This window comes from Tiliqua scincoides, chromosome 3 (assembly GCF_035046505.1).
Source record: "Tiliqua scincoides isolate rTilSci1 chromosome 3, rTilSci1.hap2, whole genome shotgun sequence".
Classification (NCBI taxonomy): Eukaryota; Metazoa; Chordata; class Lepidosauria; order Squamata; family Scincidae; genus Tiliqua; species Tiliqua scincoides.
Genome location: NC_089823.1, coordinates 205,329,639 through 205,343,924, shown reverse-complemented (window position 1 = coordinate 205,343,924; position 14,286 = coordinate 205,329,639). Strand labels below are relative to the sequence as shown.

The 14,286-nt window shown below is 44.5% G+C and overlaps 1 protein-coding gene across 1 annotated transcript in view; it reads left to right on the top strand.

The window, feature by feature from the left end:
* EPHA4 (EPH receptor A4) overlaps nucleotides 1-14,286 on the top strand; it is a 190,013-nt gene that overhangs the window by 138,619 nt on the left and 37,108 nt on the right. The window contains exons 6-8 of the mRNA XM_066620651.1: nucleotides 3,708-3,832; nucleotides 5,152-5,311; nucleotides 8,922-9,033. Of these exons, the coding sequence (XP_066476748.1) occupies nucleotides 3,708-3,832; nucleotides 5,152-5,311; nucleotides 8,922-9,033 (397 nt within the window). The remainder of the gene's footprint in view (nucleotides 1-3,707; nucleotides 3,833-5,151; nucleotides 5,312-8,921; nucleotides 9,034-14,286) is intronic.

The following is a 14,286-nucleotide window of genomic DNA, read 5'->3' as shown; positions in this document are numbered from 1 at the left end:
TATTTTAGTGGTTTTAATTTTGGTTATTAGCTGCCCTGGAAGCTTCTATGCTATAGCACAGAATATAATTTTTAAAAAATGAATACAATAATGAGTACATTTTCTAAAGAGCCAAAACTGCAGGTTACATACCACCATACTCCACCTTCAGCACTCTGAATCGAAATGAGCCAATCATGTGCCTCAGCTCTGATATTTGAAATGGACCCATATACTATCTTGAAACCCGAAAGATGGAAATACTTCAATTCCTATTATTATGCCACAGTGCATTAAAGAGAAAACAGAATTTTGAAGTGCAGACTTGCCAGTGATTGAATAATCACTAGCTCTGTCTCTAGAATTAGAGTTGGACTGACATTGCACATGAGATCTGTCACCTTCTTCTGGCACTGCCTAGTTGTTGCTTTTCGAATGTTGAAATTCATGGGAGGTCTATGAGAAAAGAAAATGGTTACGAGCAATTATGGAACCCTGGTTTGGACGGTAAGAATTGGAAGCATTGGAGATTCATAGCCCAATCCTGAGCTGCCTGGCACCCAGCGGAGCAAAGGAGCCAAAATGGTGGCATCCAAAATGCGGCAATCCTCACCCGGCAGCCAACCATCGGCTCCTTGGGGGAAGGGAACATTTGTCTCCTTCCCCTGGTAAGGGAACAGGTCCCACAATGGGGCTACTCAAGTCTGTGCTGGCTACTTAGGCTGGCGCTGACTACATAGGATCAGGCCCTCAGAGAGCTGCCCTAAGATGGAAATGGACTGCTAAGAAATAATATGTGGTGAAAAGGCGATGTTATTAATGATGATGATGATGAGAGATGATGATGATGCTAGAATAATAAACACAGTTCTGAATCGGAAACAACACCCCCCCCCCACACACACACACACACGCACACACACTCTAAGAAATGACTGGGGTTAGAGCTGTTGACAATCTCCCTAAGAAAGAATTATCCAGCTGGCCTCCAAGAGGCACTGATTAACCAAGCAACTTCTCTTTCTGTTTGGGCTGTCACTAATCTGTTCTTGCTGTGTACCAATGGCTGAGATTTATCCTGATTTCCTTCATGTAACCTTGATGTCATTGCAAATGAAATTGGAAAGCATCTCCCTTTGAAAGCGTCTCGTCTTACTTTAAGACTTCTCTGGGGTGTCAAACCTGGACAGTTGCATTTGTTAGTAACAAATACTTCCGTATAAATAACGTGATAGAATCTATTTGAATGGGTCCTTCCTGTTTCTACAGTCTCTTCTGTCGTATTTTCTCAAGTCACAGGCCGAGGGACAAACAGACAGATGGGCAGATGTGTTGAAGGGGGTGGGGTGGGCGGAGGGCTCTAGAGTCATTCCTAACAGAGATGCCAAACTGTCAAGCAATAGATCAAGAAACAGTCTCCCTGACAGACACAATTCAGCCCAGAGACTTCCTTTTGTGACTGTACGCATGGCGCCTGCTGCTTAGTTTCTCTCCCATCAGACTTCTCTGATACGGTCAAGTAATTTTGAAGTTTTCATGTTCAATGTTCTTTTTGTTTCTGTGTGACATTTATTTATTTAGTGATTTAAAACATTGGCTCTTAAGGTGGCTTGCAAATTGCTAAAATGCAAAGCCACAGATAATATTTTGCATTGGCTTGGGGACTTTCTCTCAGTGTGGGGTGCCTGTTTACATTATAATTTTACTTGCAAGGTCTGAATAGATCTTCATTCTACAGTGAAGCTGTAGTGAAGCTTGGTTGCTGTTCTTTTTATTTAAGAGACAAACACCTGCATATTTCTCGGGTTTTAGGAACAAAGGAAGAGATATATTCAATTTAGGAAGCTGTCTAATCTCTGGCTATACAGAAACAGCTTTTATAGATAAGATTAAAAATTTCCTGAATGCCCCCTTTTCATCCCCAGAGACCCCCACCATTAGTACCAGCATTTGTCAGTTGTGGCAGGACTTGATAACAGCTGGCTAGAGATGTGACCACACAGTAACAGAACAAGGATCAGGCAGCCTGGATCATAAATCTTCAGAAGGCCCATTCCTCCAACAAGACTATGGATGTGTTACTGTCATAGTCTAAAAGAAAAAGACATTGTCCTTTGGCCCGTTAAGCATCTAAAGTTCAGGCACCAAAAGGCCCTACAGGAAACGATTGGGCCATCTCTGGCAACATTTCTCATGTAGGCCATTGTATGTTTTTATCTTAGCTGCCCGTATTGCACTCAGAAATGTAATTCTAAGGAAGTGTTGACTTTCATTCATTTTAAAACACTGGTTGAATTGCCCAGAAATCTATTGGTTTTTTTAATGTGGAATTTTTCATTGGGTTTGAAAAGTGTGTCACTCAAATCAAGTTTTCCAAAGCTGATGGAAAACCGTTTACCACATAAACTGGTAGGTATAAGACAGCTTCATTTGTTCAAATAACCCTGTGTTAGACTAGTGCAAGGGAATATTTTGTCCAACCTTCATAGCTAGGAACATCATACAGAGAAAAGGCGTGTTGGTTCGTAATGGGTCGAAACATTTGCCCAGATCAATTCAGCAGCATCTAAACTAGATTAATTTGTAGGATGTCCACTGGCCCCTTTAACTTACAGCCAAATCCTATCCTTTTACCAAGCCACTGATGCAATCACACCTAAAAGGCTGCATCCTGTGAGGGGAAGCAGATTGGGAGACTTGACAGAAATAAGGGAAAATATTTTCCCTTACCGTTGAGTAAACCTCCTGATTCCCAGTGGGTCTCCTTAGATCTGTGCCAGCTCTTTGGCTCAAGTCTGAAGAGAGAAAGGGGCATGTCGGGACGTGAGGAGGAGTAGCATACTGGTTCAAGTCACATGGGCCAGTACATATCCTTTCCACCTCTGTCATTCCCCTACCTCCTGTTCCGCCACACCCACCACTACCTTACTTGGTCCAGCAGGAGCGGCAGGGTCTGTTTGCAGAGTTGTGGTGCTTCTGCCTGTTGCAATAGTTGCAATAGCACTTGCAAAATGGCCACTGACTTAGCTCCATGTGATAGCCCAATTCTGCATAGGATTGGGTTTTGAATCCCAGTTTAAAGATGCATTCCTAGGACCAAATTACCTGGTACTTTAAGCACATCATCACTAGGTTTGTACTGAAGGCAAGAGGAACTGCGAAGGCTGCTCTCAGGAGCTGTTTGGAAAAGGGAAGCCATAAGGAATGCTTGCAGTTGGGTGGCCTGAAACGGATGAATTCAGAATTGGCCGTGATTCTGAATGTGGTCTGGCTCCAGTCCTAAACTGATGCAGTGACATGGTCACAAGAAATCCATCCATTTTCTTTTTAGTCTGCTCCAATAAGAGAGTGTAACATTCTTTACGGCAACAGATGTTTTTGCTTGTTTCAGTATAAGGCAGACAAACAAACAAGGCTTGATAGATAAATGTATATGACTGATGTCGTCAGATAACTTATCCTTATTGTGTCTTGCTAAGAACAGCTTGATGGACATCATCAGGGGGCTGTGTTGGAAGAACGAGGGGTACAAAGCCATCAAAGCGATGGGGGGAATGGTGTTATCCCGAAGGTTGCAGATTACAGTTTAGTCATGGGCAACATTTTAATAGCACACCTGTGGTGCCAACATGCCTGAGGCTAGGCTTGTGCAGAGGACCCCAGCGTCCTTCAGTACTTGGGTTTCTTAATCACAGTTGTGTAACGTTTTTCTTCCTTCTTTTTGGCAGCTCCATCTCAAATTGCTCTAATCCAGGCTAAAGAAATAACCAGGCACAGCGTGGCATTGGCTTGGCTGGAACCTGACAGGCCAAATGGAGTCATCTTGGAATATGAAGTCAAATATTATGAAAAGGTATCATTCAACCTGAACAAACGATTCCTTCCCCATTCCATTCAATCCTAGAACCAAATAGGTTTACCATTGCTGTCGCGTCCGTGGCCATTATCAGGGACACATTTGTTTGCCTTTATAATCATCTCCAGTTTGGCATTTCATATGTTTGATCCATTGCCTATATTGTACCTTGTTCTTGTTAGGTAGCCCTGGTGGCATATTTTTTTCCCCTTCCTGTCCCTGGGAACCTTTGGATTCCAATGGGGCTATTTACAATGAAAATCAATAGAGCCAAGAAGTAGTGCAACATTAGCTTTACAACAGAGACAGGGGTGCAGTAATGAAGTATAGAGCACAGTAATAATAATAAGCTTTCTATGAGCTGATAGCTTTTGCCCAGAATGATGGTGCGGGTTTGATAGATTTTAATAGGAAATAAGAAAAAAAAAAAAAAGAAAATTACATTTTTCTGCTCCTCCAGCTTAGAAGGTGACATTATTTCTACAAATAATTTGTTGCTCCTCCAGTTCAGAACTGGAGTTATTTTCTCTCAAGGTTGCCTACAAAATGAGCAGTGGTTTTCTCCTCCCACCCCACCTCTCCCTCCATTAAAAAAAAAAAAAAAAAAGTCTAATCACTTTATTTGCTTCTCTCATGACACCAGAAACAGATTGTAGATTTTCACTGGAACAAGATTACAGCATTTTTTGTTTCTGACACAATCTCCTGACAGAAAAGGAAAATAGATTCTTAAGATTGGGGTGGGGGGGGCGTTAAGATTGGCATGGATTGCTTATGGGTTTTTTTTCTTTTAAAGATCTATAGTTCTGAACTGCAGTGGGGTGTGTGTGTGAAAAAGAGATGGGTACTACAGACAAAAATGTCTTGTTTTTGTTTTTTTTCTTGAAAACTGTGACTGAAATCTCACAGCCCTATCCTATGCATGTCTACTTAGAAGTCCCATTAGATTCAGTGGGGCTTACTCCCAGGAAAGTGTAGATAGAATTGGGCTGCAAGATAGCTCCCAAAGAATTTCACTCTTCCCACCTTTATTTTTTTAAGCTGTTGTCAGTACCTGAGCTTATCACTTGCTCCACAATAATCCTTTCTGGCTTCCCAGGCACAGAAGAATGGTTAAAAAGAAACACTCACTGAAGTCCCATATCATTGAAAGTAATAATAGAAAACAATAGGAAAGCTTTTAGAGATCCTTTTGAACATCCCTTTCCCATTAGTAATATCCTCATGATAGATTTGGTAGTGGGCCGCATTTCAAGGTTCACAGAGCTGTGAAAGGCATGTTTATTTGCTCTCCCTCTGCTCTTTTTTTCTGTCAGGACCAAAATGAGCGCAGCTACCGCATTGTGAAAACGGCAGCCAGAAACACGGATATCAAGGGCTTGAACCCTTTGACTTCATACGTCTTCCATGTGAGAGCAAGGACAGCAGCTGGCTATGGAGACTTTAGTGGGCCATTTGAGTTCACCACCAACACAGGTACGACAAATCTGTCACTGGTAGAGTCCTGGGCATTTTCCCCACTCCTTTTCTTTCCGTCATTTCTGAAAAGCAGTGTATCCACTTTGGGTATGGATCATGTTCTTACTAATTAAAATTCATTCCTTTGAAGTAAATGACCTTGGCCAATTTGGCCAAAGGTGGTGGTGGTGGTGGTGGTGGTTATTAACAGTATTTATATACCGCTTTTCAACAAAAAGTTCACAAAGCGGTTTACAGAGAAAAATCAAATAACTAATGGCTCCCTGTTCCAAAAGGGCTCACAATCTAAAAAGATGCAAAAAGAACACTAGCAGATAGTCACTAGAAAAGACACTGCTGGGGTGAGGTGGGCCAGTTACTCTCCTCCTGCTGAAAAGAGGAGCACCCACTTGAATAAAGTGCCTCTTACCCAATTAGCAGGGTTCTGACCCAGGTCACAATCTTTGCTTTACATCGCTTCTTCTCTGCTCTCAGAAGTTGACTCTGACTTGGAAGGCATTTTTCAAATAGATTGAAGCTGTCCTTTCCTTTTGGGCAACTCTTGGAGTTACTTTATAGGCCTGAACGAGATGTGATGAAAGATCCATGCCTGCTATTGTAAACAACAGCCGCCTCTTCTTTCTTGGTAATGTCTAATAATGCAAAACATGTAGTGTGATGTCACCATGCAGCAATTTTCTCCACATCTGCAAGCAGTAGCTAGTGAAATAGAGCAGTGATTTTCCTTGTCCTCTGCAGTGGGCTGTAGCCCCATGCTGAACGCCCTGGCCATTCTAGGAGCCCCCAAAGATCACTTCCAGGTTATGTCAGCCCCACGACCCACTCCATTGGTGTTCGCAGACCCCAGAACGCCTTGAGGAAGCAACCAGAATCTGTTGGCAGTTGGTGGAAGTGGCTTCTGGTTTACTTTTTAGTTGCTTCTGCAATTTCTGGTCACTTCCATGAGGCATTCTGGGGTCCACAGAGACCAATGGAGTGAGTTGTAGGCCTGGCACAACCTGGAAGAGGCTTCTAGGAGCTCCCGGGAAGGAGCAGCATTGAGCATGGGGTCATGACCCAAATTTTGGGAAACACTGAAATAGAGAAAGGACATGTGCAATGTGGTGAGGTCATGTCACATGCTTGTATTTCTATGCATTACCAGAGGGAAGAGGAAGACAAGAAATGGGGCTGCTTGTTTTGGTGTTAACCACACTTCTTGTTTAAAGCTTTGTGTGAAGTTAACCGCACTTCTTGTGTAAAGCTTTGGCCACACAACTTCTTCATATTTCTTCTACTCCTGTGAATGGGATGGCCAATCATAAAATTGTGCTTAGGCACTTGTAACTGGAACTTTTCAAAATCCAAGACTTCCAAATATATTCCTGGGACATGTGTTCTCAGACCAGAATGCCATGCAGTGATTGCAGAAAATCACTCTGTGGAGGAAATAAAATGGTTACGTAAATCCACCCACAGTAAACGTGACATTTGCCAGTATTTGCACATCCGCTGCACTAGATGCAAGCTGTTTTCAACATTTTAATGAGGAAATCTTAATAAGGTAAGATGGCACAATGCGTTGTAACTACTCTGCAGCTAGATTCCCCCCACGGATTCATAGGGAATTCATCTGCTTAGCTTCCTAAAAAGCTAACATGAGTTGTTTGCATAAATTTCCTGTGCATCTCATCTGGCAAAGAATAAATATGATAATGTTTCCCTCTCCCAAGACAACAATGTTGTATGTAGATAACGGGCCAGGAATGTACTTCCCTTCCCTTACACTATTCCAACAACTGCAAGTGATTATTCTATCTTTAGGCTGTGGCCCAATTTGTGCCTGGTGAAAAGTCATAACAATTTTAACGAAGAATGGCTTTTATTGCAACTGAACACGCTGCACTCCTGCCTATTGAAAAGGATGAGACGCTTTGGCAGTGGACTTAAGTGGGAACTTTGCTGGTCTGCTTCCAGCTAAATACAATGGCAGACCCAGGAAGAGGACCTCTTTGTTCCTTGTTTTACTCATGCACACACCATTACCATCTGACCTTAGTTGTTAACCAAACAAAGTCTGTCCTTTTCACGTTTTCACTGGGCAAGAAATGGGATCATGTCAGCAGGGTTGCACTGCCAACAGCCCCCTCTGGGGAGACCCTTTGGGGAGTCAGGATTGGAGAATAGCCACTTATTGCAAGAGCCAGGAGCTCACCACCTCCCAGGTTGGGGGAACCACAAGTTGCGGAATTGGTCCATGCAGTTGTCCTCAGTTTCAAGCCACTCCTTCCTTGCTAGTATACTCAGCATTTGGTCTGGGCAGGGTCATGCAGTCAGGGGAGGCAAGGGAGGGAGAGGCACACCTGTCATACTCCAATGAACATAGTCTCAAGCTCCCCTATGATTGTGCACATGCTCCACCCAGTTTCCAAGAGGTTGTGCAATCACAGGGGAGGCTAAGCTCTTCATCCCTCAGGCTCTAGTATCTCCTTGCATAGTAGTAGGCACATGCCTGTTACTATTGGGAGAGACTAGAGCTTGCGGCAGCAAGAGCTCAGCCTCACCTGTGATTGTGCATGTGCAGAGGCTTCTAGAATGCCTTGTAGCGCCACAGCAAGTACCTTCCAGTCATTCATTTCACCCCATGTCACTAGTCCAGGCAGTATGTAGTTCAGTAGGAGAGCACATGCTTTGCCTGCAGTGAGAGAGTTCAGTGTTCTCCATGAACAGGGCTACAGAAGATCTCAGAGAGCTGGTATGAGTCAGAGTTGACAATGATGGGCTAGATAGATTAACAGTCTGACCCGGTATGGCTGCTTCATATGTTCACTTCCTTGTACTTGAGAAGATCATGGCAGGAGTCAGGCTGTCAGTAACAACTGGCATCCCTGCTCTCTTTCTGCTTGATATGAAGGCTCTCATTCAATAAAACTGTAGCCTGGTTTAAACCCATTTTGTCTCCCGTTTTCCTACTCATCCCACACACTCAATCTCCCCACTGCGAATTTAAAACGTGTATCTTGCTATCTGTATTGTGTGTCTGCATGTTGAACAAATGCAGAAAGCATGATTGCGCCTTGAGATAACGGGAGGGACGAGAATATTTAATTTCCATTGCGCCGAACAATGTTAATCAGTTCAGGTTGTATCTTTTCAACATTAGCATCCCTCAGGCAGGGCACGTGAGCCTGTGATGTGCACTACTTCACTTAGAGACAGCGAGAAACATCTTGTTCTGTTTGAGCTTCCTCCTTGCTCACAGTCAAGGAATGAGCATCTGGTCCATTTTAAATCAAATCAAATGGGAAGCAGTTCAGCGGGCACTAAATCAGCCATTATACTCTTGTAGCCAACGTGAAGGCGAGAAAGAGGGGAGTCCTCATTCTCAATGAGCTTCCCCCAAACCATTATGGAGCATAATGCCTTTAACTAATTAAGGCCCTCCTGGAAAATTATGGCAAATGAATGCCTAATGAAAAGGCCTGAGAGTGGCTTTGAACACAGTGCAAGCCGCGAAGTGGCTCCGCACTTCAAGTGCAGAACCCGGCACACTGCTTTGTGATCCTGGGCTGTGTTTGTCTGTGGCATAACCAGGGGTATGTTAACGGATATCTTTTTCTGTTTCCAGTTCCATCTCCTATCATCGGAGAGGGTACCAACCCCACCGTCCTTCTGGTCTCAGTGGCTGGCAGTGTTGTCCTTGTGGTCATTCTCATTGCTGCTTTTGTCATCAGCAGGAGGTAAGAACTTAAGCTCCCCTTCTTTCCCCCTCTCTTTCAGGAGGGAGCTTTTTTGTCTCCCCCAAACAAAGCTACATTCTTTGATTAGCATCATAAACAGTGCATTTGCATCACAAGCCCTCTCCTGTGTTGCTTTGATCTGCTCAACATCACTACCACAGCAGCATGTAATGTAATGGTAATAGTTCTGGGACTATTTGCCCTTCAGATGCAAAACCTAGTCTAGGAATGGGGTGGTAGTGGGAGGTTTTAAGATGTAAGCCAACAGCAGGTCTAAAGGGACTGTAATGTGAGTTTTAATGAATGCATCATTCCAGACCAACAAGCTCTGTACTGGAAATGCCAGGCAAGGAAAAGAAAAAGCAAACAAGCCCTTGTATCTGAATTGATGGGGGGGGGGGAGGACGTCTGATTGCCTCTGGATTTTACCCATATTGGTAGTTGCCCCTTGAGAGAGAGAAAAACAAGCACATAGATCCCCTGGTTTGTATGCAGTAACACCTCAGATAGGTTAGACCAGGGGTTCTCAAACCTTTCCATCATGATTCTCAGCAATACAAGAACACAATTATTCATGCTCCTTCAGCTGTATGTAATTTTTTTTTTAAGTTTGCCAGGCAGTGTTTCCTGTCCTTGCCTGGGATGGACGGGAGAGGCAGATCAAAGATGTGATCAAAGATCAAAGATAGCCACATGGGCCCTGGGGAAGAAGGAATAAAACACTTAGAGAAACAGAATGTTGTCTGAACCCCAAGGTCTGACAACCAGCGTATTATTTGGCGACAAGGCCCCCTATGGGGGCAGATTAGAAGAGGCAGTGAGTTGGTTCTCTGTCTTCTGCCTGCCAACAAAAACCAACAGAGAGCAGCTCTCTGTGTTTTTTAGGGAGTCCTGCTAAACACCCGTTTGGTCACCCTGTTGGGATAGAGTCATTAAACTCCTCAGCTTGTATCACATTTGTATTGTACCAGTTGTGACCACAGGAGGAGTCCATGTGAAGGGCCTACAGGTCATTAACTTCCAGTTTAAAAAAATACAAAAGACAAAAAGATAAATCTTTATACGTCTAAGTGCTGTCCATGGGAGAGTGGAGGGTGAGGCTGCTGAATTGTTGACAGCGGGGATGGGGCTTGCCGACACATTCCTCATGGTTGCAAAATGGCTAAATGAAGCTTATGTTTCTCAGTTCAGTGATCATGTGACTGCTTCGCTATGCCCTCAGACAGTGGTGTAGCTGGCCCCTCTGACACCTGGGGCTGTGATTCTCGACATCACCCCCAGAAGTACCTGACCTGGAAGTAATTCTTCTAGGTAATGATGTGCTCGAAGTGGCTGTGCACCACTTGGAGTGGCTGACAGCTTTTTACACTTAAAAAAAGCAGTCAGTCGGCCACTCAGAGTGGCTTGCAACCGCTCCAAGTGCCCATGAGGTGGGGTGCAGGAGAAGGTACTGCAGCGGTGAGACTTTTCCTGCTGGTATGCACTACCCTATCTCAGAATTACAAAAGTTACCACAGTTTCCACAAGGGTTGGGGGAGGGCCCTGCCCTAGATGACCCACAAGTTGGCACTTTCCTCCTAGAGCAGTGATTTTAAACATTTTTCATCTCATGGCACACTGGCAAGGGACTAAAATGGTCAAGGCACACCACCAGGTTTTTGACAATTGACAAGGCACACCATGCTGCCAGTGGAGGCTCATATCTCCCATTGGCCCTATTAATAAATGACCTTCCCCCAAATTCCTGTGGCACACCTGTGGACCACTTGCAGCATACCAGTGTGCCACAGCACAGTGGTTGAAAATGGCTGTCCTAGAGGGCTGCATTCTTAAGTGCAATATCAGCAGCTATTAGCCACAGTTACTGAATAGATTCTCCATGTTCCAAGTCCGCATAGTCAGAGCTATTCAGGAAGGCTGCTGCAGGGACTGCTGAATGCATCCCAGTCCCTGCCGCCCCCCCCTTAGTGACATGATCCTGGGGATCGTGTTGCTTCCTTCCCCCCACCCCTGCTGCCTCTCTCCCCTCCCCTTCAAGGACTTACTGCAGTCCTCAAACTACCTGAGAGTTTTGAAAACCACAGCTCTAAGTATTGGTTCCTAGATGTATACAAGATAGTCCCTCCTTGCCTTTTAGTCTTCCCACTGCTGAAAACAAGATAGAAGCTTGGTCTGATCCAGCAGGGCTTTTCTTCTCATAGTCTATAAATAAGAACATGTTCCTTCTGGTTTATTGGCTTTGTTCAGATTGTTTTCTTCTTTCTCTCTCCTTTTCTTTTTTAAAAAGTTAAATCCTTGTGGTTATAATATCTGAGAAAGAGTCATTCACTGTAATGGATTTCAGTGGGTGTTCAGCTAGTTCACCAGCCTCCGTGCTGACAAGAGGGAACGAACATATGAAAATGTAATGTCGAGAGATAGGTTTATTAAAAGCCATTGTAACCGAAAATAGCATCACTGAGCCTGATGACTTATATTCCCCTCTGCTTTTATTGATCTCTTTATTATTTATGACAGGATTGATAGTGGGATGCATTGGATTTCTAATTATGAGTCTCCACCTTGGAGAATTGTGCTTGTCGAGTTGCTTGGAGTTGATTCCAACCCTGCCTTCCCTTAAAAAAAAGAAAAAAGTATGCCACTTCCCAAGGCTGATAAACACTGCCTGGTGGTTGGTCCTCAATGGATCACTTTTTAGAAAATGAAATGTCAACCCCTTGCCCTCCTATTGATTCTCCTTAGTATCGGCCATAAAGCTGTCAGACGGAAAGGCTTCTGGGAGCCAGGTAGCTGACAGACTTGTTGTATGCCTCCAGCACTGCTTCTGCCTCAAGCTGCCAGCTTAGGGCCCTATCCTATCCAACTTTCCAGCACCAGTGCAACTGCAGTGCAGTCCAGAGATAAGGGAACAACTGTTCCCATACCTTCAGGAGCTTCTGTGAACTGCCTCCCCACCACAGAATGCAGTATACACCCCATTGGCACGTCTGCACCTGCACTGGAATATTGGATAGGATTGGGCCCTTAGTTATCTCTCCCTAGAAGGTTTCAAAATTGGGCAAAAATAGATAAAGTAACGGGTCTCTTAGTAAGAGTAGATGTCTGGGCTCACTTTTCTTGGGAATGGGAAGAAGGAAGCAAATGGGCAGTGGATTCTCTGACACACAAGACATCAAGGAATGTCCAGATGGGCACAGATCTTGTGAAGTATGGAAATGAAGCCTCTTGATTGCCATTGCTGTGCCTTTTGTGAGTTCACTCAGCCTCACAGTCTATTTAAAGTTATGCCCAGCATCACTATTAAGAAAACAGACCAAGTCTCTCCAAGGGACATCAAGTCCTATGTTGGAGTGAAATCAAACATTTTTCTGAGCAATTTGCGCGCAGCTAATTTCAGAGACTGGGTTTCTAGATACAAAATTTCCATTTCAGCTGTTGATTTTGTTCACGGTTTTCATACAGTAATAAATAATCTTTCCTTTTTTTAAAAAAAAAAAAGAATGAAATTAGTTGATTGCACAATGGAACATTGTGACATGCACAAATGATGACAGACTTGTGAACCATTCCAAACTAAATCATAAAACAGATAGTTAATGCTGTCAGCTTTGAAACGGGTGTATGGGAATAGTTGGAATTGGTCTCTTTGTGTCCAAACAAGTGATCATCACTGTCAGAACCAACAGCCAATCATCTCTTTGGAGATTTCTTTCTGACCCAGTTCACACTTACGGAATTCCTCACAAGTGCCTTAAGAACTTTTCTGTAAGAGCCCATGTCTTCAAGTGGAAGCTACATGTGTGATCAGGACCTCCATCATCATGCAAATCTCAAAAACTATCTGAACATCCGTCATGTGGGAAACCACTCTAGTTCTTAGTCTAGTTCTTAGTCGACAGTGGTCTCGAATGCTCCTAACAGCCCAATCCTATTGGGCTCTTACACTGGAGGAGTGAGATTCTGCCTTACAGCAATTGTATAACTGATTCTGGCAGTGTACAGTGTCACACTCTGCCAGAGTGCCGACAGGAAGGCCAGAGTCTTCCCCCGCATTGCGGAGGATCATTGCAGATGTGCTGACCTAGGTAGGACAGTAAGGGAGGTGGGATGGGGTGGGAGGAGGGCAGGGGTAGGGTGGAATGAGGGGCGGGTGTGACTGGAACAGGGAAGCAAAGGGGTTGGCAACAAAGGTGGATTGGGTCCAGTTCAGCAGCAGTGTCAGCAACCAAATCAAGACCCTCTTCTCAGATCAAATCCCATGGCGCAGGTCCATGTGGACCTGTGCCAGCGATTTTGCTAACACAGGTCCAAGTCAACCCCTCTACGCTGCCAAGGGTTACTCACAAGTAAAGGAGCAAACATTCCCTTACCCAGAAGAGACCTCTGTGACTGCCGCCCCTCCACAGGATGCAGTGCAAGCCATTTTGGTGTGGCTGCATCAGCGGGGGGAGGGGGAAGAGTTTGGATTGGGCTGTAAGACACTAACATGTGTACTTCAGCAACATTTAACTGGCACTTTGAGAAAGAGTATTAACATAATTCAAATATATGTGCATCCCAACCTCCTTAGACAACATCAGTTAAATTAGCTGAGGGCGGATAAATGATTAAACAATTCTGAGCAGCTCTCCTCAGCTGTTTCAAATATGATGAACCCTCAATTTAATAGACTTCAAAAATAACGGATATTCAGCCCAATCCTGAGGGCTGCCACCAAATCCAGTGCCTCCCGCGCTACCTCAGGAGGCACCTGGGGAGTAGGAGACGTTCGTCCCCTTCCCCCGGGTAAGGGAGGCAACCCCACAATGGGGCTACTCACTTTAGCAGCGCCCAAAGTAAAGGCACTCGTGGAGGCTGCATGTCTTACACGAGTGTCTTACACAACATGTGACATGTTCATTGCCACAAATGCATTAGGATTTAATGGATTTCAGTATCAGCTTAAATATCTTCCCCCATGTGGGCCAAATCTTCAGCACTGCTGTAGCCGCAATGCAGTCCTGAGGTAAGGGCAGAAATGTTCCCTTATCTTGAGGAGGCTTCGGTCACTGATCCCCTGCTGCAGTACATGCCCCTTTGACACAGCTGCATCAGTACTGGAAAGTTGGATATCATTGGGCCCTTACCCAGCTGGGGATCTCAAGGGCAAATTCTTTGGGTCTTGGGACTTGGGTGGCCACCTTAGAGCAACACTGCCATCCAGCTACCACTTGATTATTCAGCAACCTCGGTAGAAAACCTGTTATTATTTCA